Raw genomic sequence first — 20,245 nt, forward strand, 5'->3', positions numbered from 1 at the left:
GGTACCGCTGGAGACACGAAGTGGAAAAAGGCCTTAGCGAACTCGGCGCCGTCGACTGGACAGAAACGGTTTTGGACAGAGAAGCATGGCTGTCTTTGGAGTCGGAGGCCAAGATCCACTTCGGGTCGCTCCGCCACAGCAGTAGTAGTAATAGAAAAATATTTTTTTGACCCGATTTTTTTTTGTCCTTTATATGGAGGGTTGGCCGACTTGGACGACCTGACCTATTCTCGTATGTAACACAGATATCTGCAAAGGTTGCTCCCAAACGCGTCACAGCCCCTACAACGTAGACCTTTTTGCATGCCGAAAGTAATTCCTTTATAGCTAGAATATAAGGTTTTGTTAAATGCAGAATATGCGAAAGAATGCAGTAGTCTCTCTTAATAATATCTACACGTTTTGTGTTTTCCAGTTGACATTTAGAAATGTGCAGAGTTATCGAACTTCATTAGCCTCTTTAGGTAATTAATACCTTCTACCTAGGCGCATCTGATGCATGACAATGAGGTCTTTCATTCGTATTTATATTAAAATATTTTAAACGTATAAAGAAACAAAGACGATTATTACTTCTTTTTTTAAGTATTGCTTGCAGATGTATCTGCTTCATAAAAAAACAGATTAAAAAACTGCTATAAGTGAAAGTACCTACTACTTAACGACTAAATCTTCATTAATATAAATTAGTAGTGTATTTAAAGACACAGCCAATATAAACTTTAACTACCAATTTCAAACTCACAAAACCACCAAACAGCTAAACAACTCAATTCATAATTCAAATTTGGAACCAATTATTTCAGCCCCACTCTCCCCAATCGTCCGTCAATAGCAGACTATAAAGAATAAATAAAATATCAGATTGGCGGCCCAGGTCGCACAGATTAGCGCGCAGGGTGCCATAAGCTTGCGGATCTCTCTGCCACTAGATGACGCATCGTCGTTGCGCTGACTAAATCTGATTATTTCGTGATTAAAATCACTTGAAATATTAAATACTAAATTTAAGTTTACGAGTGTTTTTTACCAAATATGTGTTATATATATATACTTTTTCACTGTTTGTAAGCTTCATTTCATGTGAAATTATATGTCTATGTCTAATACCTTATTCTGTTTTGTTACAAGGTAACTATTTGTTAATCAAAGATCGAGTGCATATCCGATTTGGGAAGCACAAGGACAGTATGGTAGATGATCGCTCACCACGCGTCACCACTTATTATACTTTTTTTTATAACTTATTAGTTTCGTTCACTTTTACGACTACCTTCTTAGATATAAATAGTAACAAAGAATTACTTCTAGGGCTAAACATGGACTAGTGTAAAATTATTTTAAATGCAAAAGAAAGTGATATGTGTGGTGACCGACGTGACCGCGAGTCTTGATCAATTGGTAATCAACATAATGTACGATTCCCACCAGCCCAGACTGAAGCGTGGCTTAGTGCATACATTTGGATATCATATTTTGAGTCTTGTATAATATGGTTAGAACAATATTATGACTTTAAATTATACGCAACCTGATTATAAACTTAGATCACATACCTACAGTTAGCGAAAAATTACATTAACGACGCGTTCGGCTCCTCACCACGTGCCAACCACGTAGGCTACTGCAAATATCGCAATTTGAAGAAAATGTCACTATCTTCGTCGCATACCCCTCCAGATTATAGTTGGGCCGTACTTGAGAATGGTCTCTGTGTTGTATGGGAAATGTTCTCGCTCGAGAATATTCTTCATAGTAAATGGAGAACGTTCTCGATAACGACACAACTACTCCAGATACATGCGAGATCTAAAGAAGGCAGTCTCCGCGTAAGCCATAAAGAAACAATTTCCTCCCCGGTCTCCCCATGACGGGATCCATGATAAAAATGCGTTATAGCGTCTCCAGGCGGCTGTCAAAGGTTTCACTTTAAACTCCGCGAATTTTCTGAGGAAGTTGTGAAATTTTCGAGTCTATTAAATACAGGAAATGTTCTGCGTGAGTGGGATTTTGTGAGCTTTTATGTACGGCTATTATTATTTATTATGTAGACTTGTACGCTACAATATTTTTTCTAGTTTCCTTGATTCGGTTTAACGAACTGTGGAATTGATAAATTTACTGTTAGAAAGGCAGACATGTTAAAAGACGTGCTTTTGAAACCTTGCAGAATTAATGCTTATTTTTTCTTTCCATACGTCATTTACCTAATTGTTAGTGACCAAGATTTCGTGGCAGGATTCGAACCTGGAGCTTGTATGTTCGGAGCAACCTAATTTTTTCAAAAAAAAAACTCCCAAAACATTTTTTTGTGTGTACGGCTTAACTTGGTATAAAGTAAACAGCCAAATTTAATTTAAAACAGAACATTTTATTGTTTAATCCGTTCAGAAAATAATGTTATAAAATTAATCACATTGACATACAAGATGGACGTACACCAAATAGCATATTAATACATTTACAAGTTAGATTTATGAAAATAAGTTTCCAAACATCATAAGAAACCTACTTTGTAACTCTAAAACCTAACTTAGACAACCAACTACATATTATGTTAAAGAAACTCATATACAGACAAAAATAACTATAGCCATAGAATAAAATATACCCCTTCAACTTTAGTCCGGCTACCATGAGTTGGCATTTGACTTTTAAATTAGCAAGTGCGTGAACTCTATCTCATTCCCTCTCTATCGCACCAATACATCAGTGCGAGCGATGGACTGCGACCGAGTATTTTTTTTTTTTTTTTTTCCATAAATGGCTTTTACTCCTCGCTAATTTAGCAAGGACCGAGTTTACGCATTCGCTAGCGTAAACGTCAAGTGTCAACTTGTGGTACGGCTACAGGACGCTTACAATAGTTAAGTATGGCATATTAACAATATGGGAAATTCAAATAATATAACACAAACAAAACAATCAATCAGTCTCAACGCCCAAAATATTCCTTAAGCAATATTAAACAAAACCGATAATTCATCCTAGTCCGTACAGGAGCCAATTCTACAAAAAGCCTTTTTTTTTCAGGCAGAATTATACTCTCGAAAACCCAATTTGTCAGTGAAAAAAAACGCGAAATTCAATTTTATATGGCAGGACAACCCTTCGCGCCTTCAGTTTTTTTTTTCATTTGTCACCTATTTTGGTTGACGGAAATGGCTTGCCAAACTATAGTATGACAAGCTATTTCAGTCAGTAGAAAAAAGTGGCAAATTTAAATACTGTAGACGCGAAGTTTTACTACTGTAATGGTCCCATAAAAAAATGAGTTTCGCGCCTTTTTCTACTGACAAAGTGGTTTGTATATATTAGCTTTTTCTGATCTTGATCAAAAAAATTGATACTGCTAACGATACTGAAGAAGCCAACCTAAAAAAAGAGTTCGTAAAACTTTTTACGCATAATCTTTTTAAAATATTTGCGTCTAGGTACTCCTCCTCCATTTCAAAAAGGGAATCCTTTTATATAACAGTGCTACCAACTGTACGGGACGTTTGCGAGTGCACCTACCGCCAAACCGTTACGAAAATCCAAATTTAAACGTAAAATTAACCTTATTTTATTGTGAAGAAGTTAACTATTTGGAAATGATCGAACACGTCTAATCAGTTAAGCATCTAGTTTCTAGTAGTAACGCGTACATTTATCCAATCTGTCTTGAAGGAGAACTTCGTGATTTTTCAAAATAAGAGTGGGTCGAAGAAATGTCAAAATTTTGACGAAAATTTACAGTTGCAGAGCTGGCCAGGGCCTAATAACTGCCTGTAAATTTTGACTCTATTTTGCTTTTAAATTGAGCAAGTTTGGTACAGCACACCGCCTACAAGGCATCTTCTTTTCTTCTTCTTCAAAAGCGACTTGTAAATTCGTCCTAAAATTTTATCATAACAGTTAGAACCACCAAAATTTTTGTAAAAGCACTTTTAAAGATATCAAATCATCTATTATACCAGGTGTTTCCTGTAACACGAGCAAATAATTAAACCATATATTGTACTCCTAAAACGATATAACTTTTGATTAACAACTTTTAAAAATTATGATATCTTTTTTCATACAAATATAATATTATTTTCAATGTACGCTGACATCAGTGTCTTTGACGTTTCTTGTCATGCTTTAAACCTAACAAAATTCGCAACACATTGCGTCTTAGAATTAACTTCAATGTGTAATAAAAATTAAGACATAAGTTATTTTTAAAAGTCGCTGAACAAATGTTGGTGAGTTTGAGGAGTACAGCCTGCAGTTTAATTTATTGCTCTTGTTACAGGTAACACCCTGTATACTTATAGATACTTCTGTTGATCATACTTCTCATTGGATTTTTTTTCTGGCTGATACAGTAAATGGATTATCCAAGTTTGTATAACTGATTTTCAGCAAGCGAGCCTGATGCTCCTCCGTCCCACTCTTACTCTTAATGTTTCACGAGGTCATCCGACAAGCCACAAGCTTCTCACAACGAGAACTGATCTATACCGCCTTACAAACGCAGCTGAGTTGTTTGACGAAAATATACAACTACCTATGATGAATCATTGATGATTTTTACTAGAATACATTTATTTGGGAATTAAATCGAATCATTTAATTATGAAAATTATCATATAACGTGATCACTTTTCATTAAGTACACGATTAAGTGATCTAATAACAACCATTTTTGTTGAGACGATAAAAATAAATTATCAAGTAAAATATACCTCAATCAAATTAAATATAATATATAAAAAGGTAATAGGTACAGTAAAAAAAAAAAAATTTCCATATAAATAGAACCTTGTCACAGTAACTATCAATATGAAAGTCGCTAGGGACAGGGACCTTAATCTCACTGTGACAAGGTTCGAAATTCTACTGAAATTAAATTGACCGTACATCTGTTTTATTTCTACGTGAATGAATTTTTCAGAAATAATCGATAAACATTAGATAGCAGGTCTGTGTTTAGCCTAAAATATTTGACCTAAAAATATTTACTAGTACCTGCTACTTCTTTATGTAGTTATGTATCACTAAAAGTAGATTTGCCAAGTTGGTTCGTAGTATTTTCGATACGATATTTTATCGAGCTTACTATATATAATCGTTTAATCATTTAGCAACATCACTTATTGAAAACGTCCATATAGGGACATCCCTAAATGTTTCCTCGATTACAAAAAGTTCGCTCTATATAAATTCGGAACGAAATTACTACAACAGGCCTAGCCCAGATGTCAATCGTTTGCGCTAAAACAACGGAACGCTATCTGTCTCTCTATCGCTCTTACATATTAATGCGATAGAGAGACAGAGTTTCGTTGTTGTAGAGCAAACGATTGGTATTTTATCTAGGCACCTAGGTATAGGCATGCTCTTCAATTATATATTTTCGTCAAGTCAACGAAGCAACGTTGCCAAACCGCGGCAAGCCTTAACACCTAGCGTATACTGCATACGTATTTTCATCTCACTAACTAAAATGTGCTATTGACATACCACTATTACGTATATGTGATTCTCGGACGTTTCGTCGAAAAACACGATTGTTTATAGAATTACATACTTATAGTTCCCCGTCCTGTGTTCAAAAACACGCCATCAAGATGAAATTCTAACAAACGATATGCTTTTTTACAATTAACGTTTTTGACAAGTGATTGTGCGATTTTATGAATAACAGAGCGCGGAAAAAATCGCCACGATTTGGCTGGTTAAAAACGCTAATTATGAAAAAACCTAAATTACGTTCTTCAGAGAAACGCCACGATACCTATATGTGTACTAGCCAAACAATAACACTAGCAACTACCCAGTAAAATAATTTAAAACTCTTAAGTAACCTTATTCTCACTTAGGCAAGTTAAAATTGTATCTTTTTACGTATACTTCGTTTTCCAATAGTTTTTTTTTAATACATCTAATTACGTTTTTCTTTATTCTAAGCTCTGAAACACGTAGCTAACTGGGCCTGCGACACAGAAATATTGTTTTGGTAATATTGCCAATAACAATTCAGCAATATTGTAGAATTAATCATGATCTGCGATTTAATACCGTCAGAATTTAATATTGCATGTGAACATGTTGCCGGAAATATTGCCAATAGAATGTTGCAGGCCCAAAAGTAGGCGCGGTATCGCTAGAGCGGCGGCCTCGCGGTCTTAACGCCTCATTACTTACTAAGTTATTAGTATACACATATTACAATCAACGTTATACGTATGTTTTTTTTTAATCGTATACATAAATTTCGGTGCAAAAATTACCGAATGCAACGCAACGCAAAATCCAATAAACCAGAACATCCACCGCAAAGTAATTCAAACTCGTCGGATCGCACCCGTTTTTACCCCTCCACTGTTACGTGTAAATTTTGATTTTAAATGTAAATTCAACGTGTTAGATTGAATCGTACAGTGAAAAGAGGTTGGCCAATTGCAAAAACGAAGATTTGTTCTAAAGGAACTTAAACTAAGGCTTTCTGGGAGCGTTGCCAATGAACGCTCTCAGAGGCCGAGCGTACAATGAAAAGCGAGGGAGGCGGAAAATCTAACTAAAATGCGAGCACCCCCTTACGTACTTCGTTTTTGCAATGGCCAAACTAAGAGCAGGGGTGCACGAGGTAGCTCGTGGTAGAGCTGGGTGCTAGTTGGGGATCGCGCCTCTGAATGAGATGGGGTTTGCTATTATAGGGGGTACTCACGACGTCGGGGGTGGAGGCTCCGTCGTGGCTGCTGTCGGGGGCGGAGCGCTCGCCGTTGGCGTCGGGCGGCCGCGCGGACTCCCGCTCGTCTATCACGAGGTCGATCGGCATCTTGCCCTTCAGACAGCTGATGTAGCGGTGGCAGAAGTTGTCGCACAACTCGTGGACCTGCGCAGAAAGTGGCGTTGAAGACGATGCTGATTCTTGCTATATTACTACGCTATACACTTAGAAGTTGATATGGAATCTATCTGCCAGACTACCGTGCTAAAACAGAAAGGCCTTTCGACTGTGTAGCCAATGTAATTTTGATATGGCTATTTTACTACATGTATGAAGCTTATATGAAGCTTATCGCTCAAAATGCTGAGATTTTGAGCCTTTCTTTGTCGTTTATTGACATTCCTTGAGTTCCTTCTGTATTAAGGCTGTAGTACTTCCAGGTTATACTAGCGAAAGTAAACAGCATCTATAGTATTGTATAACTAGGATAGATTTCCAAATGAAGTTGGTATGCAACAAGAACACTGAAGTCCAGGCAGTCAAAAATGTATTACAAAATAATAAACGCTGCAAAAAATGGTGTAAAATATCTTGGTAAAATTATCCTATGATAAAACGACACAGTCGTTCTTTGCATACGTCAGTTTTAAAGTAAAATGGTTAACATTTGTTTGAATTAATGAGACAAACAATAAGTAATTTATGTGAAACTTGAATGTCATCCTATTTGTCAAAAACAATTATATTTAAGTAACTATTGTGTTACCGATCAAACGGTGTCAAACAAAGTGACGTCTAAATTTCTCTCCGTTACTCATTAATTCATAACTGCGGATACAAAGTTCGACCTTTAAACTAATATCAGCATACAAAGCTAAAGAAAAAAACACAAGAAAAACAATACAATAGAAACAAAGGGAATACATTTGGACGCTCGGCCAACTGTCGCTTCACTTGTAAAAACTCCAAATGAATCGTAAAAACGGCACGAAACTCATTTTTACTGTTTTTTAGTCTTCGGCCCCCAAGCGCGTATTAATTCCTCGCTCGCTGTATATATTTTCATAGGCATAATTAGCTTAGAAATTAACATGAGGCAATAAAAAGAGTAACGAAATTTTTTGATAGCATTTACACGCAGCAATAAAGCTGGCAGGTGACCCGCTCGAAAAAGAATCGAAAACGAAAAATGAAAATCGAACACGCACGGCGTCTTGGCGGATTTCGAAAATAGAACCGAGCAGCGGAAGCGGAAACGGTGCTCCCGCTGTTGACAGCTAATTATGTCTTCGGGATACTAATTTCCTAATCGACAGGTTTTTGTAAATTACACATCGGAGCTCGCACGCGCTGCAGTTTGTTTATCATAATTTGAATTTTACAACCGACCGTTGAAATTCATATTTATGGCTGTGAGAATTTTATTGACACTACAACGGATAAACGCTACTGCGCGAACCGAGCGCTGTCAATGTCAAAATATTGATTGAGTGTGCTTTTATAAGCTCACGGATGACAGAGTAAACACACTGTTCAAAATAAAATCAAACATTTTCGAGCCTAATCCTACGTTTGTGACCGATGCCGATACTATTTTCGATTTAAGTGACAGCGACTAAGATTTGACATCGTAACTCTTCGGGGATTCAAATTTGGAACTGTTTTCTCAGCGATTTGTGAAAGACCATAACGAAATGTCGCGGCTGAGAGAAATTGAGCCGTGAGTCGTTAAGCAAAGGATTTAAAGTCCTTTGCGTGGTGGTCGTTGATAAGTCGTTGTTTATTAACAGGTAATGCTTTTAATGAGATATTACGGCATTCCGACAGTCGGGTTCGAGACGATTATCGTTTCGAACATCAAACTCTTTCCAGAAATTTAAATTTGGAATGAGCGACTCACGGATTGAGATATGGGGTGTTTCTGAACGAATACTTTTTATTTAAATTGGGAATGTAATGTGATATAATGGCGGTCTGTTGACGTATAGACGTTCTCTACTCGGGCTTCTATCGCTCTTTTGAACTTGGGATTTAAGTTAAGTCCCTGTTCTTTATGGCCGGTTATTTGAGCAATATTCCCCATTCCATTCATCGATATCGATTTATGGTATGTTATAGAATATAATTACGTGTACTGTTATCTTTAAAATTCTAATTTGTATGGTAATTGGCGCCGCTGCATTATTTATTTACTCTCAAATTGTCAGCAATTGTGTCATACACAGACAGTTCCAGCTGTATTTTGTAATCTAGGGGTATTTGATTGATTTTCTACTATTTCTCCAAGTTTTCTAGTATCTCAATTCTGGCGTGGGCTATCCGCCACGATCGGTGTCACGGCCGGTTAAAAGGGACCGTTACATGCCATTTCCTTTGCTAATGCGACGGGCAACGTTTGTGATTGCCACGTTAGATTAATCCTTACAACTTCCTAATCCAAAGAGTCATATCTCTATACCTTTTCATATTGACTTATGGGGTTTTGGTTTTAAATATTCGCCTTAGTTGTATAATATTATAATGTTGTATCATTTGAGAGTTTTAAAGTGACATAATCCATTTTGAATTTAAATAGACTTGTGAACAGGCAATAATAAATTTCAATAATTGGTATCATACATATTATAAATAATATCGTTATTGTATATATTTTTTATTGAATGCAAATATTGAATGTGGTAAACTAATTGCATATATATTTGTTTTAAAAGAAAACCTTACAGAACAAAAGGCGGTCTTAATGCCATAAAGCGTTCTCTACTAGTCAACCTTAGGGCAAAGAAGAGATTGTGGTCAATATATTATGAATACTAAACAACTCCGAAAGTTATTATAATATTAAAAAATATCATTTTTTTATTAAGAAATTATTCCACTGTTAAATGAAATCGTAATAAATTTGAATTATCATTTTTAGCCACTAAGGTCTGATTTTTTTAATATCAGATAAAGTTATCTCTCAGATATATATATATAGCACGCTCCCTTTCTTTCACATACATGCAAGAACAAGAGAGTGTCATATTATATGACAGATAACTTTTATCTGATATTTGAAAAATTAGACCTAAGCAATATTAATCCAAAATATATTTCACTAAATTAAACAAAAATGTAATAAGCAGGCAGCGGTTCTTTCAAAAAAGGAAGATTTAAATGACAAGGGTCTAACATTTAGTTTTTTCTTTCCGCAAGGGCATGTATCCCAAAATAAATTGTCAATATTATACTTCAACGTAAATTGGTAATATTATGCTCCAATATAAATTGGCAATATTTATGTAAATCCCGCGCCATATTGCATAACCCGGCCGGCTCGGATTCTTTCTCAGTTTTTTTTTATAAAAAATAAACAACCGGTCCTTTGGGCCGCATCGCATTCAAATCGGTTAGCACCTCACTCCGCCTTGGTTAGCATGTGATTTAAAAAGTTAAACTGACATTTAGTTTTAATTTAACGATTTCTTGATTTGGTATTATAGATTTGACTTAACGATTGTATTAAAACATAGTTCGTCATTTTAAATTTATTTTTTTATATAGAGTCGGTGTGCTGGCAACCCAGACAAAGCATTAGAGGCTTAATAAAAAGTTATAAAACCGCGTGTCGTAAACGGGGTCCCAGGTTCGGTTTCGGTTCGGGCCCGTAAACCAACAAATCTGACCTGTCGTAAATCACTTAGCCACGTCGCCCAGATAACGTTTACGATGTACAAACGAAATATTAAAAAAAACTACAAGAAGTGTTGTTTAACTTGTTACTTTTTAATTACGGTTTTTTTTATAATTTCAACTTTTAAAAACACTGCAATTAAAAATAGCGTGTTCAAATTTAATTACGCATTTGGAACAGCTAACGAGCGTCAGATGCGTTCGAAAAGTAAAATCTTTAAAATTAGGTTTTTTATACAACGCACATTACCGAAGGAACCCAAGCGTCTATCACATAATTAGGGAACGTTGTGTACATTAAAATACCCAGCCACGGCCAATCAGCTGCGCGACGAAAAAGGACTTAGCCGTGATCCCCGCCAGCGGCCATATTTAAAATATTGAAAACATAAATCAAAAAACGTTATTGGATATTATAATGTGATTCTTTCGTTAAAATTTAATAACGTTTCTGATTCCAAATCTTTAACTCATTACAAATCATTAAAGCCTTTGACATTTTTTATATAAGAAACCCTTTTATCATGCTGCTCATAAAAATGTTTATCAAAAAAGCGAAGTAATTACAGCAAAGTGGGGAAAAAAGTGCACTTAACAAGATCTCATTGTGCGCGGGTCGGGCGGGCGTTCTTTTTATTTTTAATTATTAGTTTTAAGATCAAAAACCTTCACCTGTGAACGCGTAGTGGAGCGGAAATGGATCCAACTAACGGCGTGCTTTTTTTATCCTCAACAAAAACCGAGACGAGATACAAACAGACGTGTATGGGATATGAGCACAGAGCAAAAAACATTTTTTCGATAGCGGGGACAGGTATGGCGGTTCTAGGAGCGAACGTTTTGTTTCTTACGCTGCGCCACAATTTTGAATTTCGAATGCTTCTTTTTTAAACCGCTTTTATCTCTCCAGCCAGCAATTCGTACAGAGGTATCGCATTACATTATCTCATTACACTTTTTTGTGTTTTTCCTTCACTAAATTTACCGGTTCCTATCTCAGTATTTACGGAATCCGCTATGGCGTCGTAAGATATCTCGTTTCTCGATGTAGACGTTAGTAAAACTAGTTTTCAAACGTGACCATAATATTGATATAAATTAATTCCAGAGGAGCTGGATTTGAATTTTACGCGACTAATTAAATCGCGTGTAGATTATACGATTTGATTGCGGATAGCGAAAAGCTCCTTGCGTTTACCGTTACAAGTTCGGGGCAAAAACCGGACTCGCCCGAATCGGCGTCGAAAAACCGACAACATTCGCCCCATTCACCGCACACCTGACTATACGATATAGTTTTCGAAATTCGAATGTATAAAACAGAAGGTGGACCGGTTGGGAGATCGATACCCTATCAGGGCTCGGGATCGGTGTGTGTCATTTATATTGCTTAGCAAGTACTGGCTCGGAGCAGCCAGTGTAAGTGTCCAACAACGGCCGAATATGTTAAAATTGAAAATCGTTATTTGCCTCTCTGTCGCTCTTGCATTTTTAAGCAAGGAACGGCTAACTCAGCGACTTTCAAAGCACTTTAAATTTTTTACCATTTCACGCCTGTACAGCAGCAGGGGTACTCGTACTAAGCAAGACCCCACACTAGCGTTTTCCGAGCGTCGCCGGCGTGTAGTCAACTCCATGGTTGCTTTCTCGACGCAACTTTGGCGCAACTGCGTAGTGACATCGTTTCCCATAGTGCTTACTTGACGCGCACGCTACAGGACGCTAGTGCTTCTCTCTAAGGTCGTCAGCTCTCATTTCACTGGTCCGCCCGAACATGCTGCGTCCGCACCGGTTTTACATACGGCCAGATAATCGAAGCGGTATCATGTTCGGACAACGTTAGGTGATATTTTTGGGAACAGGTTCCCTTGGCCCGGTCCAGATGCATTCCACTTTGAAATAAATTGGTACTTACTTTTTCTAATTCTAATAGGTGAAACCGTAAAACTTGTATCGCTTGCACCATCTGTAAAAAAATAGTATTGTTATAACTTAGGTTCTAAGCAAAAATGATATAGTTTTTTGAAAAAATCGAGTCATAGGTTTCAGGTCAAAAGACAACCGGCAACTTTTTTGTGAATATTACAAAAGTTTTTGGATACAATTTTCTAAGACTTTCATCATACAGATTTTAAAAAGTAAAAGATTTAAAATGCGTTTTAATAAGGATTAAATACGAAAATTAAGCTTTAAAGGCCGTCTATTTAATGATTTCCACGAGAAGTGGCATTCAAGCTTAAGGGCAGCGTCTCCCGAGCGTCGGCGTCTAGTCAACTCTGGCTGCTGCTCGACGCAACGTGGACGCAACTGCGCAGCGACGCATGCCCCATAGCGCTGACTAGACGCCGACATTCAAAAGACGCTGTGGGGTGGATCTAACTCGTACTAAAAAAGATTTTGACCCTTGACTTGACCATGGCAGATAAAAAAGATTACACAGACAAATTGTTAGGAGCAAACATACCTCATATTGTAAACAATCGCTTAATCTATCTATATCTGTACATGATCAGTTTTTATATCGTGTTAACTATCATAGCACGTACAGACAAAGATGGTAACAAATGTTTTATTTCGAGATGCAATCAAATTCGATGTATCTAATGCTACTTTAATAGCATCTCTGATTGAAGATGCGTTACAATTCAAATCTGTATGTAGTTTTATTACAGTTGTAATTAGTATATTTTTTTGGTAATTAAAGACGATTAAGCCAATTATGCGAGTTGAATCAGTTTGATAGCGCCATAAAGCTCATAAATCATTTTTATTTGACTTTAATTGCTTGTTTGTCTTGGTACTTACCTCTTACACCCATTGGACTAACTACATAGCTGATGCCAATATATTTTATATTGGCGGTTATACCTATATGTATCCTCTTAACTACTGCTTTCCGCCATTTTCTCCTCAACTTCGCACGATGTTCAAGATCCCACTTATGAGACCACACATCCCATTATTCTGGTGCCCTTTTTGAAAGACAATTTTTTTGAATTACGGATTTTATCTTGTACAATTTATAACGTGATAAGAGCGATCATAACACACATTGAATTGTAGATATTGTCTACACAGTCCCTAAATCATGAATACAAATAGTATTGGCATAACACGAAGCTACCAGGCATGCATAACATCTGCGGAGGCAATATCAATTAAATCCATATCTCACACAACAAAACCGTACTAACTCCAATAAGAATTCACATCAATTCTAATGCCTACGCGTTAAGATTGAGTTTTGATTGTGACGGCTTCGGGTTCGAAGGTTCTACCACCCTCAAGCTATTTGCTCAGACACGTTGACATAAGTGAACAGATAAAAATATGTTTTAACTCTGAGTAAACTTGCTCCTGTTTGTCTTGTATGGGATCCGTGGAATAGAGAAAGGGCGTTGCGCTCTTCAAAGCTTATTCTGGTATTTTTAAGCTAACTGACATTGGCAGTTCCAACTTTACCAGACCGTAGACGCAATAGTTGGTATCTATGCTGGACAATACCATGTTTCTTTCCGCTTAGATCCTAGACTCATTACGCATTTCAAAGTGTCTACCATCTTGCCTTCCAATCATAGAGCAAACTAGAGCTTTTGGGCGTTGACATATATCTAAGGACGGGCCTTAAGGGCACTACAAATGGTGCTAGTTCAACGGTGTCACTCACGAATTCGAGCCAATCGTGCTGTGTAACGCAATTTTGGGAGGTATTTTTTGCAAGTGCCGAAACATTTATTATAGCAACTTTTAGACAACTAACCTCACTATTCATAAAACTAAGCAAACCTATGCTGAATTGTTGTCTCTTTCTAACAAAAACAAATGTCAAAATGATAGATAAGGACAAAAACGATTATCAAGGGCTTGACAAGACTTGACAGGCGTTTACAAAAAACGCCATATAACCGTATCAAGTTTTTTTTATGATACAGGAGACAAAGGAACAGACGGATCACCTGATGGTAAGCGATTACCACCGCCCACGGACACCAACACCAAATGGGTTGTAAGTGCATTGCCGGCCTTTAAGATAGGAGTACGCTCTTTTCTTGAAGGTTGACATGTTTTCGGAATAGCTTGACTAAATTTTGTCTAAATATAAGCACATTTTTTTAAAGACACCTATATCTATAACTGCTCCAAAAGATACCTTGAAGTAAAACAAACGTTCTATTTAAAGTATTTAAACAGAAAAACCAACATTCCAAATTCAAACAGTGTCAATGCGCGGATCGAACGCAAGCGCTTACCATAGTCTCAAATCCAGTATAAAGTCATGACCTTCGAATATTGACCCGTTGTTGTTCAACTAGAGATCAAATTGTATTGGTTATGTATATAAGTTGTGTTCTGTTTGCGCGGGAGCATCTGTGTTAGCTGTGTCAAACATCTGTGCCTGACAGAGGTGAACTATGCAAACAGTAGCGCAAACACAGAGTGCTTGTAATATGTTTGTTGAAAGGTCAACGATTAGACTTTTAACACTTTTTTAGGCAGTAAATGGTGTTTAGCCAAGATTTTTGAAATATAATAAATATAATAAAATGCTTTTACTGTTGGAAACTTGGTCCAGTTGCAAATTTCGTTTACTTTTCTATGTTAATCAATTATGAAAGTATGGGATTGTTCATATTTCTGAAAATTTACAAGGTAGAACCAACAGTTTTGGACACAAACATGAAATTGCATCCTAAGTCAACTATAAGACCTCGCATTACTCGGTCGATTAAAGCCTACGCTTGAATAGTATTGTATCCTTGAGTAAAATTATGTTAACGAGGACACCTTGCAACCGAACAGCCTTTATGTAAACGTAAACAATGTCTGTCTGTCTGTCAGTTGGTCACAAAAGTATCGCTCGAGGGAAGCATGTGGCCACAAAGGAACTTTATTCAATTGGCCCAAATTACTTCTTGTTAAATACTCGTTGAAAACTCAATTGAGCGTTTTTAAAGCATTTTTGTACTTCGGGTTTTGTTCGAATAAATCTTAAGAAGAAATTGCAGTTTTAAGGACAGTGGTTTCGGTTTGAAGATGTTACAGACAAAAAAGTGCTTATGTATTCTTTTTTTAATTGTATATTGGCAAGTGAAACTGACGACAGTGGCAAATAGGCTCATTGGTCCAAGAAAAGCCCAATCGCTATACCCTTGAAAAGACTAACGGCCCGATTCGAACTTTATACGTCAAATATTAGGTCTAGATACGATATGGATCGGATATGTCAGTGTCAAAAGTGACGTTTCTTCAAACAAAAACACACAACATTAATCAACAACAAAGTATTAATCTCAATACGATACGAAAACTTGCGATTAAGACATCAACGACTAAAACAATCACACGACCGTAACACCTCAGTCCATACTTAAGACGAATGTTTTGACTACAATTTATTGAAGCTTTTTTTACGCAGCCTGTGCAAACTAACAGTGGTGCCACGACCCACATGTCACACAAACTTAGCTATTTTTCTAAGGTTTGTCGAGCGCCCGGATGTCGCTGCGTTTGTTTGGGCGCGTTATCTGCGCATGAATGATGCTTATCAGTGCAGGTAAGACTTAGTTTATGGCGCTGAGGCTACTGTTTTTAAACTCGGTTAAGTTTGTGTTTGCGCGCTGGTTAAGCTCGGTTATCATGGTTTTTGTATGTACCGACGTTGACGTAATGTAGGATATGAGGGCTGTTATTCTTATCCTTCAGCGCGCACTTGTCTTAAGCAAGCCAATGTGTGTATGGTCTTCGATTACGCATGCTTGTTATGAACCAAGAGGTCAGATTTATATGGATCCGCTTGGAGTGCAAGTTTTGCGATGACAATAGAAGTCATGTGTGTTTGGGACGTGGGCTTTCGCGGGCGATGCGTCAGCGCGGTCGCCTGCACCGATTTCCCTAACAAAGTCAAAATATTGAGCGCGTCGCCCCCGCTGCCCAGCGATTCGTAATGCCTAAGATTTTATTTGTTAAAAATCGGTTAAGTATCCGTGTCGAACGGCGTCGGTGGGTGGCCGCCATCTTTTTATTATTTCACTTTTTGTCCCAGCTAGCCGCGGGAGGCGCACGGTGCGATTCAGCTTTTTATGAGTGACAATATATATTTTTTATTCGTATTACTCTATTTTGTTATTCCGAGAAATATATCTCGTTTACCTGTGGTTAATTTTAGACAGCTTTTTAACTAATCAAATCGTAAATTACTTGGTCGCTGGAGGCGAAGCGAACTATAAAATGTTCACTACTTTATGGCGTATTAAACTGATCCCTCGCGGTTAATGTATCTCTTCTGTTCGTTGTTAAAATAAAATTAAATAATACTTACTAATGAGTCTACTTCAGGGTCCGCTATATAATAAGGTTTCTCTTGGCGTATCTGTGAACATAGAAAAAAGTAAATTAATAATTTGAAGTTTTGCGTGTAATATAAGTTTAATATGTGTATAGTGTTTTGGATTTATGTATAATGCAGCGCGAGCGCAGCCGGGTGGTAATGCTAGACGTGTAATAAAATGCTCGCTCGGTTCGGTGCGCGTGAGCACGTTAGAGAATAAAAGCGCAGAAGCGGCAATCTTCACACTTCTTACATACAACTTGGTTAGTTAAAGCACCAAGTTACAAATTTACCAGCAGCGATGCCATTGACCTCTTGACCATTTGACTAATGACAACCGGAATATAGGCTAGTTTTTTTTTTTGTTGCTTGATTCAACTTGTTAGGTACATAAAATAGGGCACTGATCCATATTACATACAGGGTTATAAATTTATATTACTATCAATCCTATTTAGGAACGTGGGAAAAAATACTGACAATGACAAAGACATCATTAACAGTAAAATCATAAAAGTCTTATTTTAATAAAACACTAAATATATTGATGAAAGCTATTCTTCAACAACAAACACTCAAAAAAAAACTCGTTAATGAGAAAGATTGATGATGATGCCAATATTTTCTCTTACATAGTCGTAATTCAAAACAACTGATTTATAAACTGATATTTATCAAGTCTTTGAAGTATGCACTTTCGTTGTATAATCGCATATAGTCTCGTAAGGCTCACAATACAAAAAAAAACCTATTTTTAATTTGAACCTTGTAGTCTAGTAAATTAAGGTAAATTTAGTTTGAAAAGCAATGAATCAAAAGAAATACTACTAGATTTGGTTTATGAAAGGTTCTTATTGGATTGAAACGCACATATATTCCTTACGATAAATGCCTACGCGCATCTTCTGCGGTATTTGATCATGAATACTTAAGAAGCACTTTTTTCGACATTGAGGCTTGACCGGATATGCGATGCTATCACACCGCCTGCTGGACGGATTTTTTTAAGTTATTGACTCATTCAACCTTTTATAACAACTGACTGACTTGAACTTACGAGCCTTTAAAAAAAACATTAAAAAAAGAAATATATTTGTCAAGATAATTTTGTCCACAATTGTGAATGCTTTGAATAGTTTGAATCACTATGCACCGTCTTTGATGATTGCAATATACTAAAAAAGTAAAAAGATGTATTCTAAAGCCTCATTTGAAAGCTACACAAATTTTCACATAATAAAGTTTCACAAAACGTTCGCACAGTGTTTCGAGGCGCGGGCAAAACAATCAAAATTAAATGGACAAAAACCTCACAATCAAGCTATTAAAATATAACACGTAGTTTTTAAGATTTTACTTTGCATTTTACGATGCTTGCGTAAAGTTATGGTTTGTTAAACTGATGTACTAAATGATTTTAGTTAGCGGTAAATTTTATATACAAGAAATAAAACGTATCTAGTTTAATGTGAACGGCCTAGTAATTGGATAAATAACAATATCAAGTGCACGATATGAAAAATTTTACTGTTCACTATTAGAATGTTATGGTTTGTTTTTTTTAATGAAATAAAAGTGAGTCTGCTTTAGTTCACGATGAATATATTGAGCAGAACAGTTTTGTTTGCATTGAAAAAAAAAAAAACAATGTCAATAATCTATCACCGTCTTGTATGAGATAATGGACGAACTAAAATGCCGTGAAAATTCTAATGTATCGGACTTTTTTATTTCCAAAAAATATATCTACATATAACATACATAGAAAAAAATATCCATGTTTAAATTTGAACATATTCAAGGTTGTATTTTCTTTTTACATATTTGCATGTGATTTGTTTTGGAAAAAGTATAAAAAGTGTACATCTGTATGACCGTAACTTTAACAAGCAGCATGTTACTTTATCATGTCTCATTCGCTTAACAATTATAACATCATTTTTAACTAAAACCTTTCATAACAAATGCATGTATTCCGTTACACGCTACCATATAAATTATGACCGTAACGCCGCAGGATAAGGCATAAACTCCTTTGACCTTTAGTTAAACGGATGGCATTAAAATGTATGGAATCGATTAAGATCTCTGGGTCATAAATGTCATCTAAGAATTATTGATTATGAGGAATAATTGACGTTTCAGTTCGATTTTTAAATATTATTAAAAATACGTTGCATACCTAAACGAAAGTTATTTTCGGCCAGTATCTTTACTAGGGTTGTCACTTTAAGTTAGTAGTTCAGAATTTAGACGTTATAACGTAAATAAAAAACGGTAATAACCACGGCTAATGGTGAACGTGAGGTAGCGGCTTTGAATCCCGCCCACTACGTAACAGCTATCATTCTTGACGCTGTCATTATTTTATGTTATTACCCGTTTTAAGCCACACTCGTGTTTAGTTTTGTTAAAAAAACGTCACATTTTTATTTAAACATGTACTTACACAGTGGTCTAAGTTCCGTGTTCTATGGTCAAAAAAGTTTAAATAAATGTTTTTTTTATGCTTCAAATGACAATACCCGAGGGATTATTCCAACAAAGGAAATAAAACAAAACTAGTAGATCACGGCGATAAGTCGACGCTGGCCTTTACAGCAGGTGCTTTGAGATTAACGATAACATTTTTTCTGTCCTAGAAATTTAACGATTCTTTGATTTTTATTATTAACTTAATAACTCAAATTTACTCTAAACGTTGAGTATAGCAAGATACACGAGAACACGAGTCTATTTAAGCTCCTCGTTTTATTCCAAGATAATTGTCTCTTGTGCCTGTTTGTTATTCCATACACGGCCCGCCCGAATGGCTATCATTTTTATATCTTAGTAGGTACTTAAAAGTCCCCAAAATTGGTCTCCAATCTAACCAATCAAAAATTCAGAACCGAAATTACGTGAAACACATAACCCTCCCCCGCCGGCGGCGAGGAAGTCCGTCATTTGGGGGGGCAGCGACCCGTGAACCCCCACTTTTTACCACGAATTAAATGCTAATAAGGTACCCGATCGGCTGATATCGCGTCTTGGGTGGAAATGGTCAATTTCAAGTATTTTTTTCACTGTTTTTATACGCTTTTTGTGAACCTGTTTCGATGCCGATTTGATTCCCACCGAGATTTCGTTTTATTTTTGCTTTTGAATTCAATGATGTGAGAGATTTGCACCGAATGTATCTGTTAGATATTCGGTATGGCTTCGGCACGCTTAATGTGCCCATTATATTTGATATCACCATTAAAACCATGCGTCGCTGACAAAATGGTAGGTGTCGGACGCGTCGCAAAATGTATCTATATGAATCGGGAGCAAGCGGCCATTTTTACTGCCCCAACATCCCGTCGATTTAACTCAAAAACTATTTCTAAAGAGTTTTTATTTCCCGTTTATCCTTATGTCTCATAAAAATAAACAACCGTAACTTTTGACTCGTCCCTAAAATCTTTGTCTGACGACAATCGCCGTTCTCTCTATTCATTTCACTTACCTGGGGCTTTATGCTTCGCATTGTGCACTTTCGGTCGAAATACAGTATTGTTTGT

At 36.5% G+C, this 20,245-nt stretch overlaps 1 protein-coding gene across 2 annotated transcripts in view; it reads right to left on the bottom strand.

Moving 5' to 3' along the window:
* Window positions 1–20,245, bottom strand: part of LOC133528251 (homeobox protein homothorax) — a 352,169-nt gene that overhangs the window by 284,308 nt on the left and 47,616 nt on the right. For both annotated transcript variants that reach the window (XM_061865552.1, XM_061865551.1), the window contains exons 4-6: window positions 16,692–16,742; window positions 12,288–12,338; window positions 6,698–6,865 (exon numbers count right to left, since the gene is read on the bottom strand). In XM_061865552.1, coding sequence (XP_061721536.1) covers window positions 6,698–6,865; window positions 12,288–12,338; window positions 16,692–16,742 — 270 coding nt within the window. The remainder of the gene's footprint in view (window positions 1–6,697; window positions 6,866–12,287; window positions 12,339–16,691; window positions 16,743–20,245) is intronic.

This window comes from Cydia pomonella, chromosome 19 (assembly GCF_033807575.1).
Source record: "Cydia pomonella isolate Wapato2018A chromosome 19, ilCydPomo1, whole genome shotgun sequence".
Classification (NCBI taxonomy): domain Eukaryota; kingdom Metazoa; phylum Arthropoda; class Insecta; order Lepidoptera; family Tortricidae; genus Cydia; species Cydia pomonella.